At 41.9% G+C, this 19527-nt stretch overlaps 1 protein-coding gene across 1 annotated transcript in view; it reads left to right on the top strand.

Annotated features, from left to right (window-relative positions):
* The first annotated feature begins 309 nt into the window (after positions 1-309).
* LOC134344880 (uncharacterized) overlaps positions 310-19527 on the top strand; it is a 60948-nt gene continuing 41730 nt past the window's right edge. Inside the window, exon 1 of the mRNA XM_063045002.1 lies at positions 310-431. Within this exon, the coding sequence (XP_062901072.1) occupies positions 348-431 (84 nt within the window). The 5' untranslated portion in view covers positions 310-347. The remainder of the gene's footprint in view (positions 432-19527) is intronic.

Below are 19527 nucleotides of genomic sequence, written 5' to 3'. Positions count from 1 at the left end.
CTGAACACTACACCATGACTTTTACCATTTGTTTTTAATTGGACCTTTTATTTTCATTGCTTAAGGAAGTACGCACCTAATTAAATTATCAGATTCAATTACCTGGCTGTGGTTCCTCATAAAACCTTTATTAATACACACATTTATTGTCTTCATGCATTTCATTAAGCCTATGCTAAATAATGTCCCTCCCTCTAGATTTCCCCAGATGCTCCTGCCAACCATGTGTCATTCCACCCACAGTGCTTCATTCCAAAGTTCCTCTTTTCACACAGAACAAAAATTAAAAATCTCCTCAGAAGTGCTGCGGTCTCCACACATGCAGTCATAGATTTCTGTCTCAGTTCATGCCCAAGAAACGGAGAAGAATGTTGACAAAATTATTCTACATGTTCCGGGTAATGAATTGTGTTTGGTTCCACTTACTGCTGGTAAGTTGCATTTATTATTTACTTTTCATCATTTCTCATCTTTCTTGTTTGCTCAACTATTCTAGTTTCTGGAAATAGATGGATTAACATGGTGTTCTGATTCTGGAACCAGTGTTCAAATTCAATCTGCACTATTAAGTCTCCCATGTCTCTGATGGTTTCTTTATTAACGTTTTATCTAAATCTGCCATTAATTGTTCTTTTACAATTATGGGTCCATTTTCAGTTCCATCCAGCTGTGAATTAATCCATATTACACAGGATGAGAAAGCTCTTTAACAAACATTAACAATCTATGTGTTGACCATCTGTTTCACTTTAGGATGAAACAACACTTATATAACATTCCCTTGGGAAACTAAATAGTTGAGGTTAAAGTCTGTGAAAAGAACAGAGTCTCTGTTATTCTTTTTATATGTTACCAAATAAATACTGAACTGTACCAGTATATGTTTAGAAACCGTTTAATCCTCATACTAATTTATTTTTATTCATTAAAGGATGGTAGACATTGCCGGCAATTATCCATCATTAATCAAACTTTACTAAAGATGGTCACCATCTTTCCCAAAAGTCTAAATTCAGCTGGTGAGGCCAGAGAGGGAGGAGGGGAAGGGGTTGGTTGTTTCAGAGGACATTGGTGAACTGGCTGGGCCTTTTCGTGAGCAACATTGCTGGAGCTAGTTTTTGATTTCCAGATTTATTAAGCTAAGTGAATTTAGATTCTCAAACTTCCCTGATGGAATTTGAACAATTATCTTAAAATCTTTAGTCTATACTCCTGGCTTCTAGTACAGTAACAAACACATTTCACTGTTCTCACTTAGTATTTAACGGAAAGAATACACATTTATATGCAGAAATGTGTACTTATAATTAAGGGCTTCTAGTAATAAACTATCAATCACTGAATTGGTTGCCAATACAAATGGATATTTCCAGCTGCTGTGCTAGAAGATACAGTACCTTTCCAAACTAATGGTTCAGTAGAAGAAAAATTATTTTGGAGCCACAAGGATTGGCTCTGGGTGACAAAATGGAATCATATTCCATGCTGCACAATTCTGCTTCAGAATGCTTTATTTTCATAATTACAGTTTTTACTCTTTCTACACAAAGGATAAAATTCCACAGGAGCTGTTTTTAACGAATAGACTTGGTACAATTATTTGAGTATCCCTGTGTTAAGCTGGCCTGTTATAGTTTCAGGTATTTATATTACACTGAATGCATACATTGATTTCCCCTCAATAAAGAAGGCAAAGTATGTTACATATACTGTAGGTATTTGCCAGAGAACATTAATGTTGAGAATTCTAGAGTGGTTAAGAAGTTCCTTGTTAGCTTGTACTTTTTTGATCAGAAACAGACTTTACTGTAACTACTTCCCTTTTGCCACAATAGGGGGAAATTGTTGCTTCATTTTTTTATAAAATGCCCAGATCTGATTATGGCTTCCATTAGAAAGACTAGATAAAACATTGTGTGTGTAAAGCAGATGATCACATCTCTCAGTAACTCCATTGGCTGTATTTTGTTGTTAGCGTGGCCGTACTGTTAGCAGTGTTCATATTGATATTTGAGTCTAATACCCAATTCAAGTAACTACACAAATATAATTAAATACATAAATCAGGTGATTCCCAGATTATAGAAATAGTTTTTATAATAATCTCTCTATAAAAACGGAAATTTCTGGAAGGACCCAGGAAGTCAAGTAGGCATCAATGGGGAGAGAAACAGAGTTGACATTTTAGGTTCAGGACCCTTTAATTCACATAAAAAATGTTTGCTAGAGTTCCTGGTCGAGATGCTGAATCAGTAAATTAATGACTCTTCAATGTCATTGGTTAAGGAGATGCTCAGTTCTAGCCTTCTTCATATAGATGCCAGAAACCCTTTAGAGGGAGGCATGAACTTGGACAGGAATTTCCACTACCAAAGCCCACAGAAAGCCAACGGCCAAGAGCAAGTCTTACAAGAGGCTGGTTCTGCTTGTTTGCCATTGGCCACAAAACTCTACTCAAGGGATTACTTTGAATCTATAGGTGAAGGGTCTGAACCCAAAACACAAACTGAGCATTTCCCTCCACAGATGCTGCCCGACCTACCAAGTTCCTCCAGCAGTTTCTCTTTTACGTTTTGAATCTTTAGTTGATTTGCAACTACCATCAACAACCATTTAAACGTAACAGTAGCTTGTGAATGACATTGACATGAAGAATGGCTTCCTCATTAGTTCTTTGTTTATGTTTGAATACACAAAATGAATAATGTCTATTCTGGTCAGTACTCCAATATATAGTCTCAAATATACACTCACCACCTTCACTCTCCTACACACCAGCTATTCACCCAACCCCCCCCCCCCCCACACACACACACACACACACACACACTTGAAATTGTGTGTCCTTTTGACTGTATTTTGAAAGATGGTGAATTTCAGGGTTATTTTTGCTTTCAATGATTTGGATAACCAAACTGTTGAAATCCGTGTTTGAAACTTCCACTAAAAGTCTAAATCATTAACAAAAATAAATATATGATATAATTGCAATTATCTTTTAATCTGAGAAGTAAACTATATTTCAGCAGATTTACTTGCTGCTCTTCATATGAAAATTCAGCAAGTATTTTGACATAATACAACAGAAGGGTTTAAAGAGCAAATTCCATAAACACTGTTTTTAAAACTGAAATTGGTAAGCTGAACTGATGCAACCATGGCAACATCATCAAAACTCTTTACCACTAACTAGATCTATAACAAATCTGACTCAATGCCACGTCAAGGCAGTCCTTCAGATTTTGCCTGTGGGAATAGCCATCTGTTTCCAGGCAGACAAGGACTTGAATAAACTTTCACAGGGTGGATTGTTAAAACTCTGCTAGATGGACTTACAATTTTCTTTCCCCTATCATTTTCTCCTCTCCTCTCCTCTCCTGAAGTTCTGACTCCTATTGGAGAAGTTTCATAGGCATTTTACCCAAACGCCCCTTTACTGTGGCTGTGCCTCACTTTAGGATTTAGGAGGCAAATGAACCTGGTGATCCTTTTGGTCTCTTACATATTTCTTACCAGCTGATTCCATTGGGTAGCAATCAGAAGCTGTAAACCTTCCCCATTCCTTCCCCCCTATCTGTCTGGGTCTGGAGAGGCTAAGCAAATGCAAGTGATCCTATTCAGCATGTGCAAACTCACTCACCAGCACTGCCAGACAAGCTGTTTTAGTGATTCAGGAGAAAGCTATCATTGGACATACAACATAGAACATCAAACCTAGAACAAGCCGTACAGCCTACAATGCTTCTGCCAACTAAATGATCCGATTTGCCTGCACGTGATCTATATCCATCCATCCCACGCCTGTCGAAATGCCTCTTGACTGTTTCTGTCAGATCTGCTGCCACCACCTTCTCTAACAGTGTGATCTATGCATCTAGCAACCTCTGTAAACAAAACACTTGCCTCATAAACCTCCTTTAAACTTTCTTTGTCTCACCTTAAAGCTGTGTCCTATGTATTTGACATCTCTACCCTAGGGAAAAGGCTCTGACCATCGATTATATCTGTGCCTCCTATTATAACATACACTTCCATCAGGTCACCCCTGAACCTCCAATGTTCCAGGAAATCACTCTAAGTTTATCAAAGCTCTCCTAATACTCTCTCCTTGATCGCCCAATCTACCTCACTGTGGCCCTTGCTCCTTACTAGCCTACGTGCATTCGACTTTCTTTGTAACTAGAACATGATATTCTGCATTTGGTTTTCCTCTTAACAATCTTGACGTGTTTATGCACAGAACAATCGGTCTGGAAGGCACACAGACAAGAATCTTTTCACTGTATTTCAGTACATGTGACAAGAAGAAACAAATACCAATTTCGGCAACATCCTAGTGAACCTCTTCCATACGCTCTCCAAAGCCTCCACATTCCTCCAATGATGTGGCAACCAGGACTGCTCACAGTACTCCGAATGCGGCCTAACAAAAATTTTATACAACTCCAAGCTTTCTACTCAGTGTCCCAAACTATGAAGGCAAGTATGTCAAATGCCTTCCATACCACCCTACCTACATGTACTGTCACTTTTAGGGAGCTATGGACTTGCACCAATGTGCATCAATGCTCCTAAGAGTCCTGCCATTCAAAGCATGCTTTCCTATCCAGAGTATGGCCTTAAGAGGGATAGGTGTGACAGAGACTGGAAGGTGATGGATGGAACCAGACTGGAGAGGGGTGGGGGCAGGCTATGGTAGTCAAAAATCATGTAGGCAAAGGAGGAAACACATATGAGGTCTCCAACTATTGCAGAGGAGAAACCTCATTTCAGGATGGAGGAGGACCTTTCAGAGGGATCTTGGGGTCTGAGTCCATAGGACACGCAAGGCTGCTGCACAGGTTGACTCTGTGGTTAAGAAGGCATACGGTGCATTGGCCTTTATCAATCATGGGATTGAGTTTAGGGGCCAAGAGGCAAGGTTGCAGCTATATTAGACCCTGGTCAGACCCCAATTGGAGTTCTGGTCACTTCACTACGGGAAGCATGTGGAAACTATAGAAAGGGTGCAGAGGAGATTTACAAGGATGTTGCCTGGATTGGGGAGCATGCCTTTCAAGAATAGGTTGAGTAATCTTGGCCTTTTTTCCCTTGGAGTGACGGAGGTTTAGAGGTGTATAAGATGATGAGAGGGATTGATTGTGTGGATAGTCGGAGGCTTTCTCCCAGGGCTGAAATGGCTAACATGAGAGGGCACAGTTTTAAGGTACTTGGAAGTAGGGGCAGAGGAGATGTCAAGGGTTTTTACGCAGAGAGTGGTGAGTGTGTGGAATGGGTTGCCAGCAACGGTGGTGGAGGCAGATATGATAGGGGCTTTTAAGAGACTCCTGGATAGGTACATGGAGCTTAGAAAAATAGAGGGCTATGGGTAACCCTAGGTAATTTCAAAAGTATGGACATGTTCCAAACAGATTTGTGGGCCGAAGGGCCTGTATTGTGTTGTAGGTTTTTTTATGTTTTTATGTCTTTATTTCAGAAGTTATAGAACAGGAGGCCTCACCTTGAAAACAAATGAAGCAGAGTTGATAAAATTGGGGAAATGGGACAGCGCCCTTGCAGGAGGCAGGGTGTGAGCAGGTGTAGTTGTTTAGAGAAGATGTCATTGGCATGTCTGTCTCCTGTGATGGAGACAGAGAGGTCCAGAAAAGGAAAAAAGTGTCACAGATAGTCCAGGTGAACTTGAAGGCAGGGCGAAGCTGTCGAAATTGATGAGGCTCTACACAGGCGCAGATTGTAAGGGAGTTAGGAAGATGCCTGCCCATTCATATTCAGCTTCATTCACTAAAGGTAGATGACAATTTCTGTTGACAGAGGACATGTAACCACAAGGATGCTGCCAAATATGTACTTGGACACATCTGACATGTTGACATGACAGTAAGATGAATGGCAAGTCATGGTATGCTGATCTGTCTCTTAGCCTCCAATTCTCCAAGAGTCTTTTCTGTGACTTTTCCAGCGGAGCTACTTGTTACGTCGAGAGAGGTAACAAGTCTATGAATATGATTTGAAATGACCTGTGGATCAAGTGCTGCAAAATAGAGACATAGAAAACTACAGCACAGAAACAGGCTCTCTGGCCCATGCCAATCTATTTAAACTGCCTCATCCCAATGCCCTCCATGTACCTATCCAAACATAGAAAACATAGAAACATAGAAAATAGGTGCAGGAGTAGGCCATTCGGCCCTTCGAGCCTGCATCACCATTTATTATGATCATGGCTGATCCTCCAACTCAGAACCCAGCCCCAGCCTTCCCTCCATACCCCCTGATCCCTTTAGCCACAAGAGCCATATCTAGCTCCCTCTTAAATATAGCCAATGAACTGGCCTCAACTGTTTTCTGTGGCAGAGAATTCCACAGATTCACCACTCTCCGTGTGAAGAAGATTTTCCTAATCTCGGTCCTAAAAGGCTTCCCCTTTATCCTCAGACAGTGACCCCTCGTTCTGGACTTCCCCAACATTGGGAACAATCTTCCTGCATCTAGCCTGTCCAATCCCTTTAGGATTTTATACGTTTCAATAAGATCCCTCCTCTATCTTCTAAATTCCAACAAGTATAAGCCTAGTTCATCCAGTCTTTCATCATATGAAAGTCCAGGAATCAATCTGGTGAACCTTCTTTGTACTCCCTCTATGGCAAGGATGTCTTTCCTCAGATTAGGGGACCAAAACTGCACACAATACTCCAGGTGTGGTCTCACCAAGGCCTTGTACAACTGCAGTAGTACCTCCCTGCTCCTGTACTCGAATCCTCTTGCTATAAATGCCAGCATACCATTCACCTTTTTCACCACCTGCTGTACCTGCATGCCCACTTTCAATGACTGGTGTATAATGACACCCAGGTCTCGTTGCACCTCCCCTTTTCCTAATCGGCCACCGTTCAGATAATAATTTGTTTTCCTGTTTTTGCCACCAAAGTGGATAACTTAACATTTATCCACATTAAATTGCATCTGCCATGAATTTGCCCACTCACCTAACCTATCCAAGTCACCCTGCATCCTCTTAGCATCCTCCTCACAGCTAACACTGCCGCCCAGCTTCGTGTCATCCGTAAACTTGGAGATGCTGCACTTAATTCCCTCATCCAAGTCATTTAAACTTCTCTTAAACGTTGAAATCAACCCCACTTCCACCACTTCCATTGGCACCTGCTTTCTCACTCACACCACCCTAAGTGAAGAAGTACCCCCTCATGTTCCCCTTAAGCATTTCACCTTTAACCCTTAACATATGACCTCTAGTTTTCGTCTAACCTAACTTCAGTGGAAAAGCATACTTGTATTTATCCTATCTATACTGATAATTTAGTGCACCTCTATCAAATCTCTCCTCAATCTTCTACGTTCTGGGAAACAAAGTCCTAACCGCAACATCCTTGTAAATTTTCTCTGCACTCTTTCAATTTTATTTAGATTCTTCCTGTAGATAGGTGACCAAAACTGCACCAAAACTCCAGGTTACATCTCACCAACAGCATCAACATAACACCCCAACTCCTGTGCTCAATACTTTGAGTTATGAAGGTCAATGTGTCAAAAGCTTCTTTTACAAACCTATCTAGCTGTGAAACCACTTTCAAGGAAATATGGTTCTGTATTCCCAGATTCCTTTGTTCTACTACTCTCCTAAGTAACCTACCACTCACCATTTAGGACCTACCTCGCTGGTTCTCCCAAAGTATAACACCTCCAGCTTCTCCACATTAAATTCCCTCTACCATTATTCAGCACATTTTTTCAGCAGGTCCAGATCCCACTGCGAGCTTTGATAGACTTCCTCACTATGCACTACATGGCCAATCTTCGTGTCATCTATACCTCTTCCAGTTTACCACCTTACCATCTGGTTGTTGATATAAATGACAAACAACCACAGACCCAGCATTGATCCCTGCAGCACTCCACTAGTTACAGGCCTCCAGTCAGAGAAGCAAATATCTACTACCCCTCTCTGACTGCTTCCATGAAGCCAATGTCTAATCCTATTTACTACATCTTGGATGCCAAGTTCTGCCAACCTTCTTGACCAACCTCCAATATAGGACCTTGTCAGAGGCCTTGCTAAAATCCATGTAGATAACATCCACTACCTTGCATTCATCAACTTGCCTGGAAGCATCTTTGAAGGACAAGAACTCTTTCAGATTAGTTCGACACGACTTACTTCACACAAAGCCATGTTGACTATCCTGACTCAGTCCCTGTCTACCCAAATACTTGTATATCTGATTTGTTAGAATATGGTCCAAAAACTTTTCCACTGCTGATGATAGGCTCAGCAGCCTATAATTTCCTGCTTATTTTTAGTGCCTTCCTTTAACAACAGAGCAACGTTAGCTGTCTTCCAAGCCTCCAGCACCTCACCCAGAGCTAAGGATGTTTTAAATGCTTCTACAATAGCCCCCCAAAAGGTCCAAGGGAACACCTGGTTTGGCCCTGGGGTTTTATCCACTATAATTTGTCTCAAGACAGCAAAGACCTCCTCCTCTATAGTCTGTATAGAGTCTATGACCTCACTGCTGCCTTGTGTCCATTTACAAATAAACACAGATACAAAAACTTCATTTAACTTCTCCCACAGCTCTTTCCATTCCATGCATAGATTACCACTCTGATATTCCAGAGGACCAATTTTGTCCTTTCCTATCCTTCTGCTCTTAATATATCTGTAGAAGCCCTTGGGATTCTCCTTGACATTGTCTACTAAAGAAACTTCATGTATTCTTTTAGCCCTTCTGATTTACCTCTTAAGTGTTCTCTTGCATTTTAGTACTCCTCAAGTACTTCATTTGTTCCAATCTGCATATACCTGCTATGCTCTTGCTTCCTTATCTTAACCAGGGCCTCAAGATCTCTTGAAAACCAAGGTTCCCTAAAGCTGTTGTCCTTGCCTTTTATTCTGACAGAAACTTATAAACTCTGTACTCTCAAAGTTTGACTTTTGAAGACCTCCCACTTACCAAGTACACCTTTGCCAGAAAACCACCTGTCCCAATCCATACTTGCCAGATCCTTTCTGAAACATCAAAATTGGCCTTTCTTCAATTTGGAATCTCAACCCAAGAACCAGAATCCTTTTCGTAAATACCCTGAAAATTAGACCATAAGACATAGGAGCAGAATGAAGCCATTTGGCTCATCGAGTCTGCCCCAGCATTCAATCATGGCTGATCCTTTTTTTTAATCTCCTCCTCAACCCCAGTTCCTAGCCTTCTCCCCGTAACCTTTGATGCCATGTCCAATCAAGAACCTATCGATCTCTGCCTTAAATACACCCAACGACCTGGCTCCACAGCTGCATGTGGCAACATATTCCACAAATTCACCACCCTTTGGCTAAAGGAATTTCTCCACATCTCTGTTTTAAAGGGCGCTCCTCTATCTTGAGGCTGTGCCCTCTTGTTCTAGACTCTCCCACCATGGGAAACATCCTTCCTACATCTACCTTGTCTAGGTCTTTCAACATTCAAAAGATTTCAATGAGATAACCCCTCATCCTTCTGAATTCCAGCGAGTACAAACACAGAGCCATCAAACGTTCTTCGTATGATAACCCTTTTGTTCCTGGAATCATCGTTGTGAACCTCCTCTGGACCCTCTCAAATGCCAGCACATCTTTTCTAAGATGAGGGACCCAAAGCTGTTTGCAATACTCAAGGTGAGGCCTCACCAGTGCCTCATAAAGCCTCAGCATCACATCCTTGCTCTTGTATTCTAGACCTCTTGAAATGAATGCTAACATGGCATTGGCCTTCCTCATTACTGATTCAACCTGTAAATTAACCTCCAGGATGTTCTGCACAAGGAATCCCAAGTACCTCTGTATCTCAGATTCCTGGATTTTCTCCCCCTTTTGGAAAATGGTGCACACATTTATTTCTACTATCAAAGTGTATGACCATGCATTTCCCAACATTGCATCACTGTCTGGTATGGAGGGGCTGCTGCACAGGACAAAAAGAAGCTGCAGAAGGTTGTATATCTCATCAGCTCCATCTTGGGTACTAGCCTTCAAAGCACCCAGGACATCTTTTGGGAATGGTGTCTCAGAAAGGCAGCGTCCATTATTAAGGACCTCCAGCACCCAGGGCATGCCCTTTTCTCACTGTTACCATCAGGTAGGAGGTACAGAAGCCTGAAGGCACACTCTCAGCGATACAGGAACAGCTTCTTCCCCTTTACCATCCAATTTCTAAATGGACATTGAACCCTTGGACACTACCTCACTTTTTTAATATACAGTATTTCTGTTTTTAAACAATTTTTTAAAAATCTATTCAATATACGTAATTGATTTACTTGTTTATTTATTATGTTTTATTTTATTTTTTTTCTCTTTCTCTCTACTAGATTATGTATTACATTGAACTGCTGCTGCTAAGTTAACAAATTTCACGTCACACGCCGGTGATAATAAGCCTGATTCTGATTCTGATTCTGACTTTCTTGCCCATTCTCCTAATCTGTCTAAATCTCTCTGCATCCTCCCTGGTTCAACACTACCTCATCCTCCACCAGTCTTTGTGTCATCTGCAAACTGGCAACAAAGCCATCTATTCCATCATCTAAATCATTTATATACAGCATAAAAAGAAGTGGTCCCAACACTGAATACCACCAGTCACCGGCAGCCAATCAGGAAAGGATCCTTTTATTCCCACTCACTGCCTCCTACCAATCAGCCAGTGCTCTAACTATGTCAGTAACTTTCTTGTAATACCATGAGCTCTTAACTTAGTAAACAGCCTCATATGTGGCACCTTGCCAAAGGCCTTCTGAAAGTCCAAATATACGACATCTACTACATCCCCTTTATCTATCCTACTTGTAATCTCCTCAAAGAATTCCAACAGTTTCATCAGGCAGGATTTTTCCTGATGGAAACCATGCTGACTTTGTACTATCTTGTCCTGTGTCATCAAGTACCCTATAACCTCATCCTTAACAATTGACGCCAACATCTTCCCAACCACTGAGGTCAGGATAACTGGTCTATAATTTCCTTTCTGCTGCCTTCCTCCTTTTTTAAAGAGTGGAGTGATATTTGCAATTGTCCAGTCCTCTGGCACCATGCCAGAGTCCAATGATTTCTGAAAGATTATTTCTAATGCTACCACAATCTCTAACACTATCTCTTTCAGAACCCTAGGATGTAGTTCATCTGTTCCAGGTGACTTGTGTACCTTTAGGTCTTTCAGATTTTTGAGCACCTTCTCTCTTGTAATAGTAACTGCACTCACTTCTCTTCTCTACTAGTGCCCTCCACAGTGAAGATAGATGCAAAATATTCATTTTGTTCATCAGCCATCTCCTTCTCCCCCGTTATTACTCCACCAACTAGGCCTCAGCTCATCACTCTGCAACTGGGTCCTGAATTTCTTGTCAGAGCATTCGCAGGCAGTGAGACTGGGCCCTTACCTGTCCTCCACTACTATCCTGAACACTGGTATACCACAAGGTTGTGTATTGAGTCCCATACTCTACTCCCTCTTCACTTACAACTGTGTATCTGCATTTAACACCAACACCATAGTTAAATTCACAGATGACACAACAGTGATCGGGCTGATCTCCAACAGAGACGAATCAGCGTACAGAGCGGAGGTACAGAACTTGGTGAGCTGGTGCTCAGAGAACAACTTGTCCCTTAATACAGCAAAGACTAAGGAGTTAATTATCAACTTTGGAAAGTCACGGGATGACAAGTACACTCTAGTCTACATTAACGGAGACATAGCAGAGAGAGTATCCAGTTTCAGGTTTCTGGGAATACACATCTCAGAAGACCTTACACGGTGCACTGACACTACAACAATAATTAAGAAAGCACAGCAACGCTTGTTTTTCCTCAGGATGCTGAAGAAAGCTGGTCTACCTGAATAGATGCTGGTGACTTTTTATCGTTGCACCATAGAGAGCATCTTAACATACTGCATCTCTGTGTGGTACCTAAGTTGTACAGCAACTGATAGGAAAGCACTTCATCGGGTTGTCTCCAGCGCACAGAAGATCATTGGGACACAGCTCCCAGCCCTGGAGGACACCTACAGCTCTCGCTGCCTAAGGAAAGCTACAAGCATCTGTAAGGACAATACACACCCATGCAATCATCTGTCTGAACTTCTTCCATCTGGCGGACGTTATAAGACTTTCTATGCCCGCACTTCTAGACTGAAAAATAGCTTTTTTCCCCAGAGCTATAATTGCTCTGAACCAATTGATCAAGCATCACCCATGGATTTGTTATATTGCTACTTTTAATCCTGATTTTATGGCCGTCATGCATCTGAGTCGCGCTTTTGTACTGCTGGACATTGCTTGTACTGGCTGGTTACTTGATTTTATTTATTATTTATTTTATTTGTTGTTTGAGCATTGAGTATGAGAGTTGCAAACTCATTTTCGCTGTATTGGTGCATGACAAATTGTACTATGCAATGACAATAAAGATATTTCATTTCATTTCATTTCATTTTCATTTCATTATTTCTTCTGCCTCATTTTCTAGCAGTCCTATATCCACTCTCATTTCTCTTTTATTTTTAACATACTTGAAAAAACTTCTACTATCCACTTTGATATTATTTGCTAGCTTGCTTTTATATTTCCTCTTTTCCCTTCTAATGATTTTTTTAGTTGCTGTCCGCAGGTTTTTAAAAATTTCCCCATCCCTTATCTTCCCATTGATTTTTGCTTTGTTGTATGCCCTTTCCTTTGCTTTTACAATGGCTTTGACTTCCCTTGTCAGCCATGGTTGTACTACTTTACATTTGAATATTTCTTCATTTTTTGAATACATGTGTCCTGCACCTTCCTCATTTTCCCCAGAAACACACGCCATTGCTGCTCTGTTGACATCCCTGCCAGCAGCTCCTTCCAGTTTACTTTGGCCAACTCCTCTCTCATACCATTGTAATTTCCCTTACTTCATTATGGCATTATAATCACTAGATGCAAAGTTTTCCCATACACAAACATCTGTCACCTGCCCTGTTTCATTTCCTAATAGGAGATCGCGTATCACACGCTCTCTAGTTGGGACTTTCATGTACTGATTAAGGAAACTTTTGTGAACACATTTGACAAACTCTTTCACATCCATCCATTTTACTGTATAGGAGTAACAGTCAATATTTTGAAAGATGAAATCTCCTATCATAACCTTATGTTTCTTGCAACAGTCTGCGATTTCTCTCCAAGTTTGCTCCTCTAAATCCATGGATTGTTGGGTGGTCTATAATTAATTCAATTAACACAGTTTGAGAGGGAGAAGCTAAACTCAGACATATCAGTATTACAGTGGAGTAAAGAGAATTACAGAGGTATGAGAGAGGAGCTGGCCAAAGTTGATTGAAAAGTCACACTGGTAGAGCAGCCAACAACAGGAATTCTGCAGATGCTGGAAATTCAAGCAACACACATCAAAGTTGTTGGTGAACGCAGCAGGCCAGGCAGCATCTGTAGGAAGAGGTACAGTCGACGTTTCAGGCCGAGACCCTTCGTCAGGACTCGGCCAGGCAGCATCTGTAGGAAGAGGTGCAGGTGAAGGGTCTCGACCTGAAACGTCGACTGCACCTCTTCCTGCAGATGCTGCCTGGCCTGCTGCGTTCACCAGCAACTTTGATGTGTGTTGCTGGTACAGCAGCAATGGCTGAGGTTTCTGAGAGCAATTCAGAAGGCACAAGAGAGATACAGTACATCCCAAAGATGAAAAAGACAGGATGACACAACCATGGCTGACAGTGGTCAAAGCCCACATAAAAGCAAAACAGAGGGCAATATAATAGACCAAAAACTAATGAGAAGTTAGATGATTGGGAAAATCTTAAAAACTAATAGAAGGCAACTAAAATACCAGAAGAGGGGAAAGGATGAAATATGAAGCCAACAATATCAAAGAGGATACCAAAAGTTTCTTCAGATATATAAAGGGTAAAGGAGAGGTGAGAGTAGATATTGGAACACTGGAAAAAGAGGCTGGAGAAGTAATAATGAGGGAGAAGGAAATGGCAGGCAAGCTGAATAAGTATTTTGCATCATCCTTCACTGTGGAAGATACTAGCAGTACACCGGAAGTTCGAGTGTGTCGGGGGCAGAAGTGAGTTACTAGGGAGAAGGTGCTTGGGAAACTGAAAGGTCTGGAGGTTGATAAGTCATATGAACCAGATGGTGTACATCCCAGGGTTCTGAAAGGTGAAGTGATAGTAGGAGATTCCATAGTCAGAGGAACAGAGATGAGATTCGGTAGGCGCAACAGAGACACACCGATGATATATTGCCTCCCAGGTGCCAGGGTCAGGAACGTCTTGGATCGAGTCCATGACATTCTCAAGGGGAAATGTGAGCACCCAGAAGTCTTGGTATATATTGTCACCAATGACATAGGTAGACAAGGTGAGGAGATCGGGAAGAGAGGCTTTAGAGAGGTAGGTAGAAAGCTGAAAATAAGACCACCAGGGTAGTAATCTCTGGCTGGTGCCTGCGCTACATGCCAGTGAGGGTTTGGCAGATGAATCCATTGCTGAGGAACTGGTGCAGGGGGTAGGGGTTCCAACTTATCAATCATTGGGATCATTTCTCTTCTGGGTTAGGGACAACCTGTACAAAAGGGACCATTTACACATGAACCCAAGATGGACCAATATTCTTGTAGGCAGGTTTGGTAGAACTGTTCAGGAGGGTTTAAACTTATTTGGTAGAGGGATGGGAACTGGACTGATAGTGCTGAGGATGAGGTAGTTGGTTTACATACAGAGACAGTGTGTAATGAGATGCCGAAGAAGAAAAAGCTGGTGATAGGGCAAAACTGCAGTCAACAGGCAGACAAAATCAAAAGGGGTGAATACAGGACTGAATCCTCCAAGAGGCCCACAACCTTGTCGAAGGGTTTGGAGGCTTGCGTGCCTCAGTGGACTGGAGAGCTATGTTGGCTGGAGTCAGATGCTTTGGATCTCGGTAGAGTCATCCATGTCAAACAGGTCAAAGGGTAGAGGCCTCCAGGTCCGGGATTCACCTCAAGGCTAACAACCCTGACTGGTAAAACAAAATTGTTATGGAAACAGCAATGAAGAATCCTTCTACATCTGAGTGTGACAGTATTCCTGAGTATCCACCTGGGACTTGCATGACTGATAGTAATGAAAACTGAGAAGCTACTGACATGATGGAGGAAGCCCTGAACACGGCCAGAGATGGAGGACCATCATTGCTCTCCTAAACACCAGTGGCATAACAGGCAGCAAGTAAGTAAGTAAGTACAGGATTGAAGGTGTTATATTTGAATGCGCACAGCATACAGAATAAGGAAGATGAACTTGTAACACAGTTACAGATGGCAGGTATGATGTTGTAGGCATCACTGAATCATGGCTGAAAGAAGGTTATAGCTGGGAGTTTAACATCGCAAGATACACATTGTATCAAAAGGACAAGCAGATAGACAGAGGGGATGGCGTGGCTTTGTTGGTAGAAAATCAAATCAAATCATTGGAAAGAGTGACATAGGATCATATGGTGTGAAATCATTGTGGGTAGAGCTAAGGAACTTCAAGGATAAAAAGACCCTGCTGGGAGTTTATATACAGACCCCCAGACAGTAGTTAGAATGTGGTCTACAAATTACAGTGGGAGATAGAAAATACTGGTCATGGGGATTTCAATATGCAGGTAGATTGAGAAAACAGGTTGCTGCTGGATCCCAAGAGAGGAAATACCGAGAATGCCTACAGAATGGCTTTTTAGAACATCACATGGCTGAACCCACTAGGGGATCAGCTATTCTGGATTGAATGTTGTGCAGTGAACCACAACTGATTTAAGAGCTTAAGGTAAAAGAACCCTTAGGAGCAAGAGATCATAATATGATTGAATTCACCCTGAAAGTTGAGGAGAAGCTAAAGTCAGATATATCAGTATTACTGTGGAATAGAGGGAATTACAAAGGCATGAGAAATTAGTTGGCCAAAATTGATTGGAAAATAACACTGGCAGGGATGACAGCAGAGCAGTAATGGCTGGAATTTCTGGAAGCAATTCAAAAAGCACAGGATATATATGTACATCCCAAAGAAGAAGAAGTATTCTAAAGGCAAGATGACGCAACCGTGGCTAACAAAAGAAATCAAAGCCAACATAAAAGCCAAAGAGAGGGCATATAATACAACAAAAACTAGTGGGAAGTTAGAGGATTGGGAAGCTTTTAAAAACCAACAGAAGGTAACTAAAAAAGTCATAAAGAAAGAAAAGATAGAATTATCTTTAGATAGAGTAAGCAAACCAATAATATTAAAAAGGATACTAAAAGTTTCTTCAGAGACAAAGTGTAAAAGAGAGATTAGAGTGGATATTGGACCTCTGGAAAATGATGCTGAATAGGTAGTAATGGGGGACAAGGAAATGGCAGATGAATTGAATGAGTATTTTGCATCAGTCTTCACTGTGGAAGACACCAGCAGCATGGTGAATATTCCAGGTGTCAGGGGTCATGAAGTGCATGGCTACCATTACTAGGGAGAAAGTTCTTGGGAAACTGAAAGGTCCGGAGTTAGATAAGTCAACTGGACAAGATGGTGTACACCCCAGGATTCTGAAAGAGGCAGCTGAAGGGACTGTGGACGCACTAATAATAATCTTTCAAGAATCAATAGTTTCTGGAATGGTTCCAGAGTACTGGAAAATTGCAAATGTCACTCCAATCTTCAATTAGGGAGGGAGACAAAAGAAAGGAAATTATAGGTCAGTTAGCCTGACCTCAGTGGTTCAGTAAACGTTGGAGTCAATTGTTCAGGAAGTAGTTTCAGCATACCTGGAGGCTCATGATAAATTAGGCAAAGTTGACATGGTTTCTTTCAGGGAATATTTTGCCTGACAAATTTGTTAGAATTATTTGAGGAAAAAATGAGTAGGATAGGCAAAGGAGACCAGTGTGGATGTTGTGTACTTGTATTTTCAAGGTTCCACACATGAAGCTGCTTAATAAAGTAAGAGCTCATGGAATTACAGGAAAGATTCTAGCATGGATAAAGCAATGCCTGATCGGCAGGAGGCAATGAGTGGGAATAAAGGAGGCTTTTCTGGTTGGCTACCAGTGACTTGAGTTGTACTGCAGGATAGGTGTTGGTACCACATCTTTTTCCGTTGTCTGTCAATGATTTGGATGATGGAATTCATGGCTTTGTGATGGTAGGGCAGGTAGGCTTGAGGAAGCAGGGAGGCTGCAGAAGGACTTAAATTAGGAATATGGACAAAGAAGTGGTAGATGGCAGAAGGACTAAAAGCATACACTTTCTTCTAAATGGGAGAGAAATTCAAAATCCAAGGTGCAAATGGACTTGAGAGTCCTTATAGAAACATAGAAACATAGAAAATAGGTGCAGGAGTAGGCCATTCGGCCCTTCGAGCCTGCACCGCCATTTATTATGATCATGGCTGATCATCCAACTCAGAACCCCGCCCCAGCCTTCCCTCCATACCCCCTGACCCCCGTAGCCTCAAGGGCCATATCTAACTCCCTCTTAAATATAGCCAATGAACTGGCCTCAACAGTTTCCTGTGGCAGAGAATTCCACAGATTCACCACTCTCTGTGTGAAGAAGTTTTTCCTAATCTCGGTCCTAAAAGGCTTCCCCTCTATCCTCAAACTGTGACCCCTCGTTCTGGACTTCCCCAACATCGGGAACATTCTTCCTGCATCTAGCCTGTCCAATCCCTTTAGGATCTTATACGTTTCAGTCAGATCCCCCCTCAATCTTCTAAATTCCAACGAGTACAAGCCCAGTTCATCCAGTCTTTCTTCATATGAAAGTCCTGCCATCCCAGGAATCAATCTGGTGAACCTTCTTTGTACTCCCTCTGTGGCAAAGATGTCTTTCCTCAGATTAGGGGACCAAAACTGCACACAATACTGCAGGTGTGGTCTCACCAAGGCCTTGTACAACTGCAGTAGTACCTCCCTGCTCCTGTACTCGAATCCTCTCGCTATAAATGCCAGCATACCATTCGCCTTTTTCACCGCCTGCTGTACCTGCATGCCCACTTCAATGACTGGTGTATAATGACACCCAGGTCTCGTTGCACCTCCCCTTTTCCTAATCGGCCACCATTCAGATAATAATCTGTTTTCCTATTTTTGCCACCAAAGTGGATAACTTCACATTTATCCACATTAAATTGCATCTGCCATGAGTTTGCCCACTCACCCAACCTATCCAAGTCACCCTGCATCCTCTTAGCATCCTCCTCACTGCTAACACTGCCACCCAGCTTCGTGTCATCCGCAAACTTGGAGATGCTGCATTTAATTCCCTCATCCAAGTCATTAATATATATTGTAAACAACTGGGGTCCCAGCACTGAGCTTTGCGGTACCCCACTAGTCACCGCCTGCCATTCTGAAAAAGTCCCGTTTATTCCCACTCTTTGCTTCCTGTCTGCTAACCAATTCTCCACCCACACCAATACCTTACCCCCAATACCGTGTGCTTTAAGTTTGCACACTAATCTCCTGTGTGGGACCTTGTCAAAAGCCTTTGGAAAATCCAAATATACCACATCCACTGGTTCACCCCTATCCACTCTACTAGTTACATCCTCAAAAAATTCTATGAGATTCGTCAGACATGATTTTCCTTTCACAAATCCATGCTGACTTTGTCAGATCATTTCACCGCTTTCCAAATGTGCTGTTATCACATCCTTGATAACTGACTCCAGCAGTTTCCCCACCACCGACGTTAGGCTAACCGGTCTATAATTCCCCGGTTTCTCTCTCCCTCCTTTTTTAAGGAGTGGGGTTACATTAGCCACCCTCCAATCCTCAGGAACTAGTCCAGAATCTAACGAGTTTTGAAAAATTAACACTAATGCATCCACTATTTCTTGGGCTACTTCCTTAAGCACTCTAGGATGCAGACCATCTGGCCCTGGGAATTTATCTGCCTTCAATCCCTTCAATTTACCTAACACCACTTCCCTACTAACATGTATTTCACTCAGTTCCTCCATCTCACTGGACCCTCTGTCCCTTACTATTTCTAGAAGATTATTTATGTCCTCCTTAGTGAAGACAGAACCAAAGTAATTATTCAATTGGTCTGCCATGTCCTTGCTCCCCATAATCAATTCACCTGTTTCTGTCTTCAGGGGACCTACATTTGTCTTTACCAGTCTTTTCCTTTTTACATATCTATAAAAGCTTTTACAGTCCGTTTTTATGTTCCCTGCCAGTTTTCTCTCATAATCTTTTTTCCCCTTCCTAATTAAGCCCTTTGTCCTCCTCTGCTGAACTCTGAATTTCTCCCAGTCCTCAGGTGAGCCACTTTCTCTGGCTAATTTGTATGCTTCTTCTTTGGAATTGATACTATCCCTAATTTCTCTTGTCAGCCATGGGTGCACTACCTTCCTTGATTTATTCTTTTGCCAAACTGGGATGAACAATTGTTGTAGTTCATCCATGCAACCTTTAAATGCTTGCCATTGCATATCCACCGTCAATCCTTTAAGTGTCATTTGGCAGTC

This window comes from Mobula hypostoma, chromosome 4, assembly GCF_963921235.1.
Source record: "Mobula hypostoma chromosome 4, sMobHyp1.1, whole genome shotgun sequence".
Taxonomy (NCBI): domain Eukaryota; kingdom Metazoa; phylum Chordata; class Chondrichthyes; order Myliobatiformes; family Myliobatidae; genus Mobula; species Mobula hypostoma.
The sequence above is the reverse complement of the archived record's forward strand: the minus strand, read 5'-3'. Positions and strand labels throughout refer to the sequence as shown.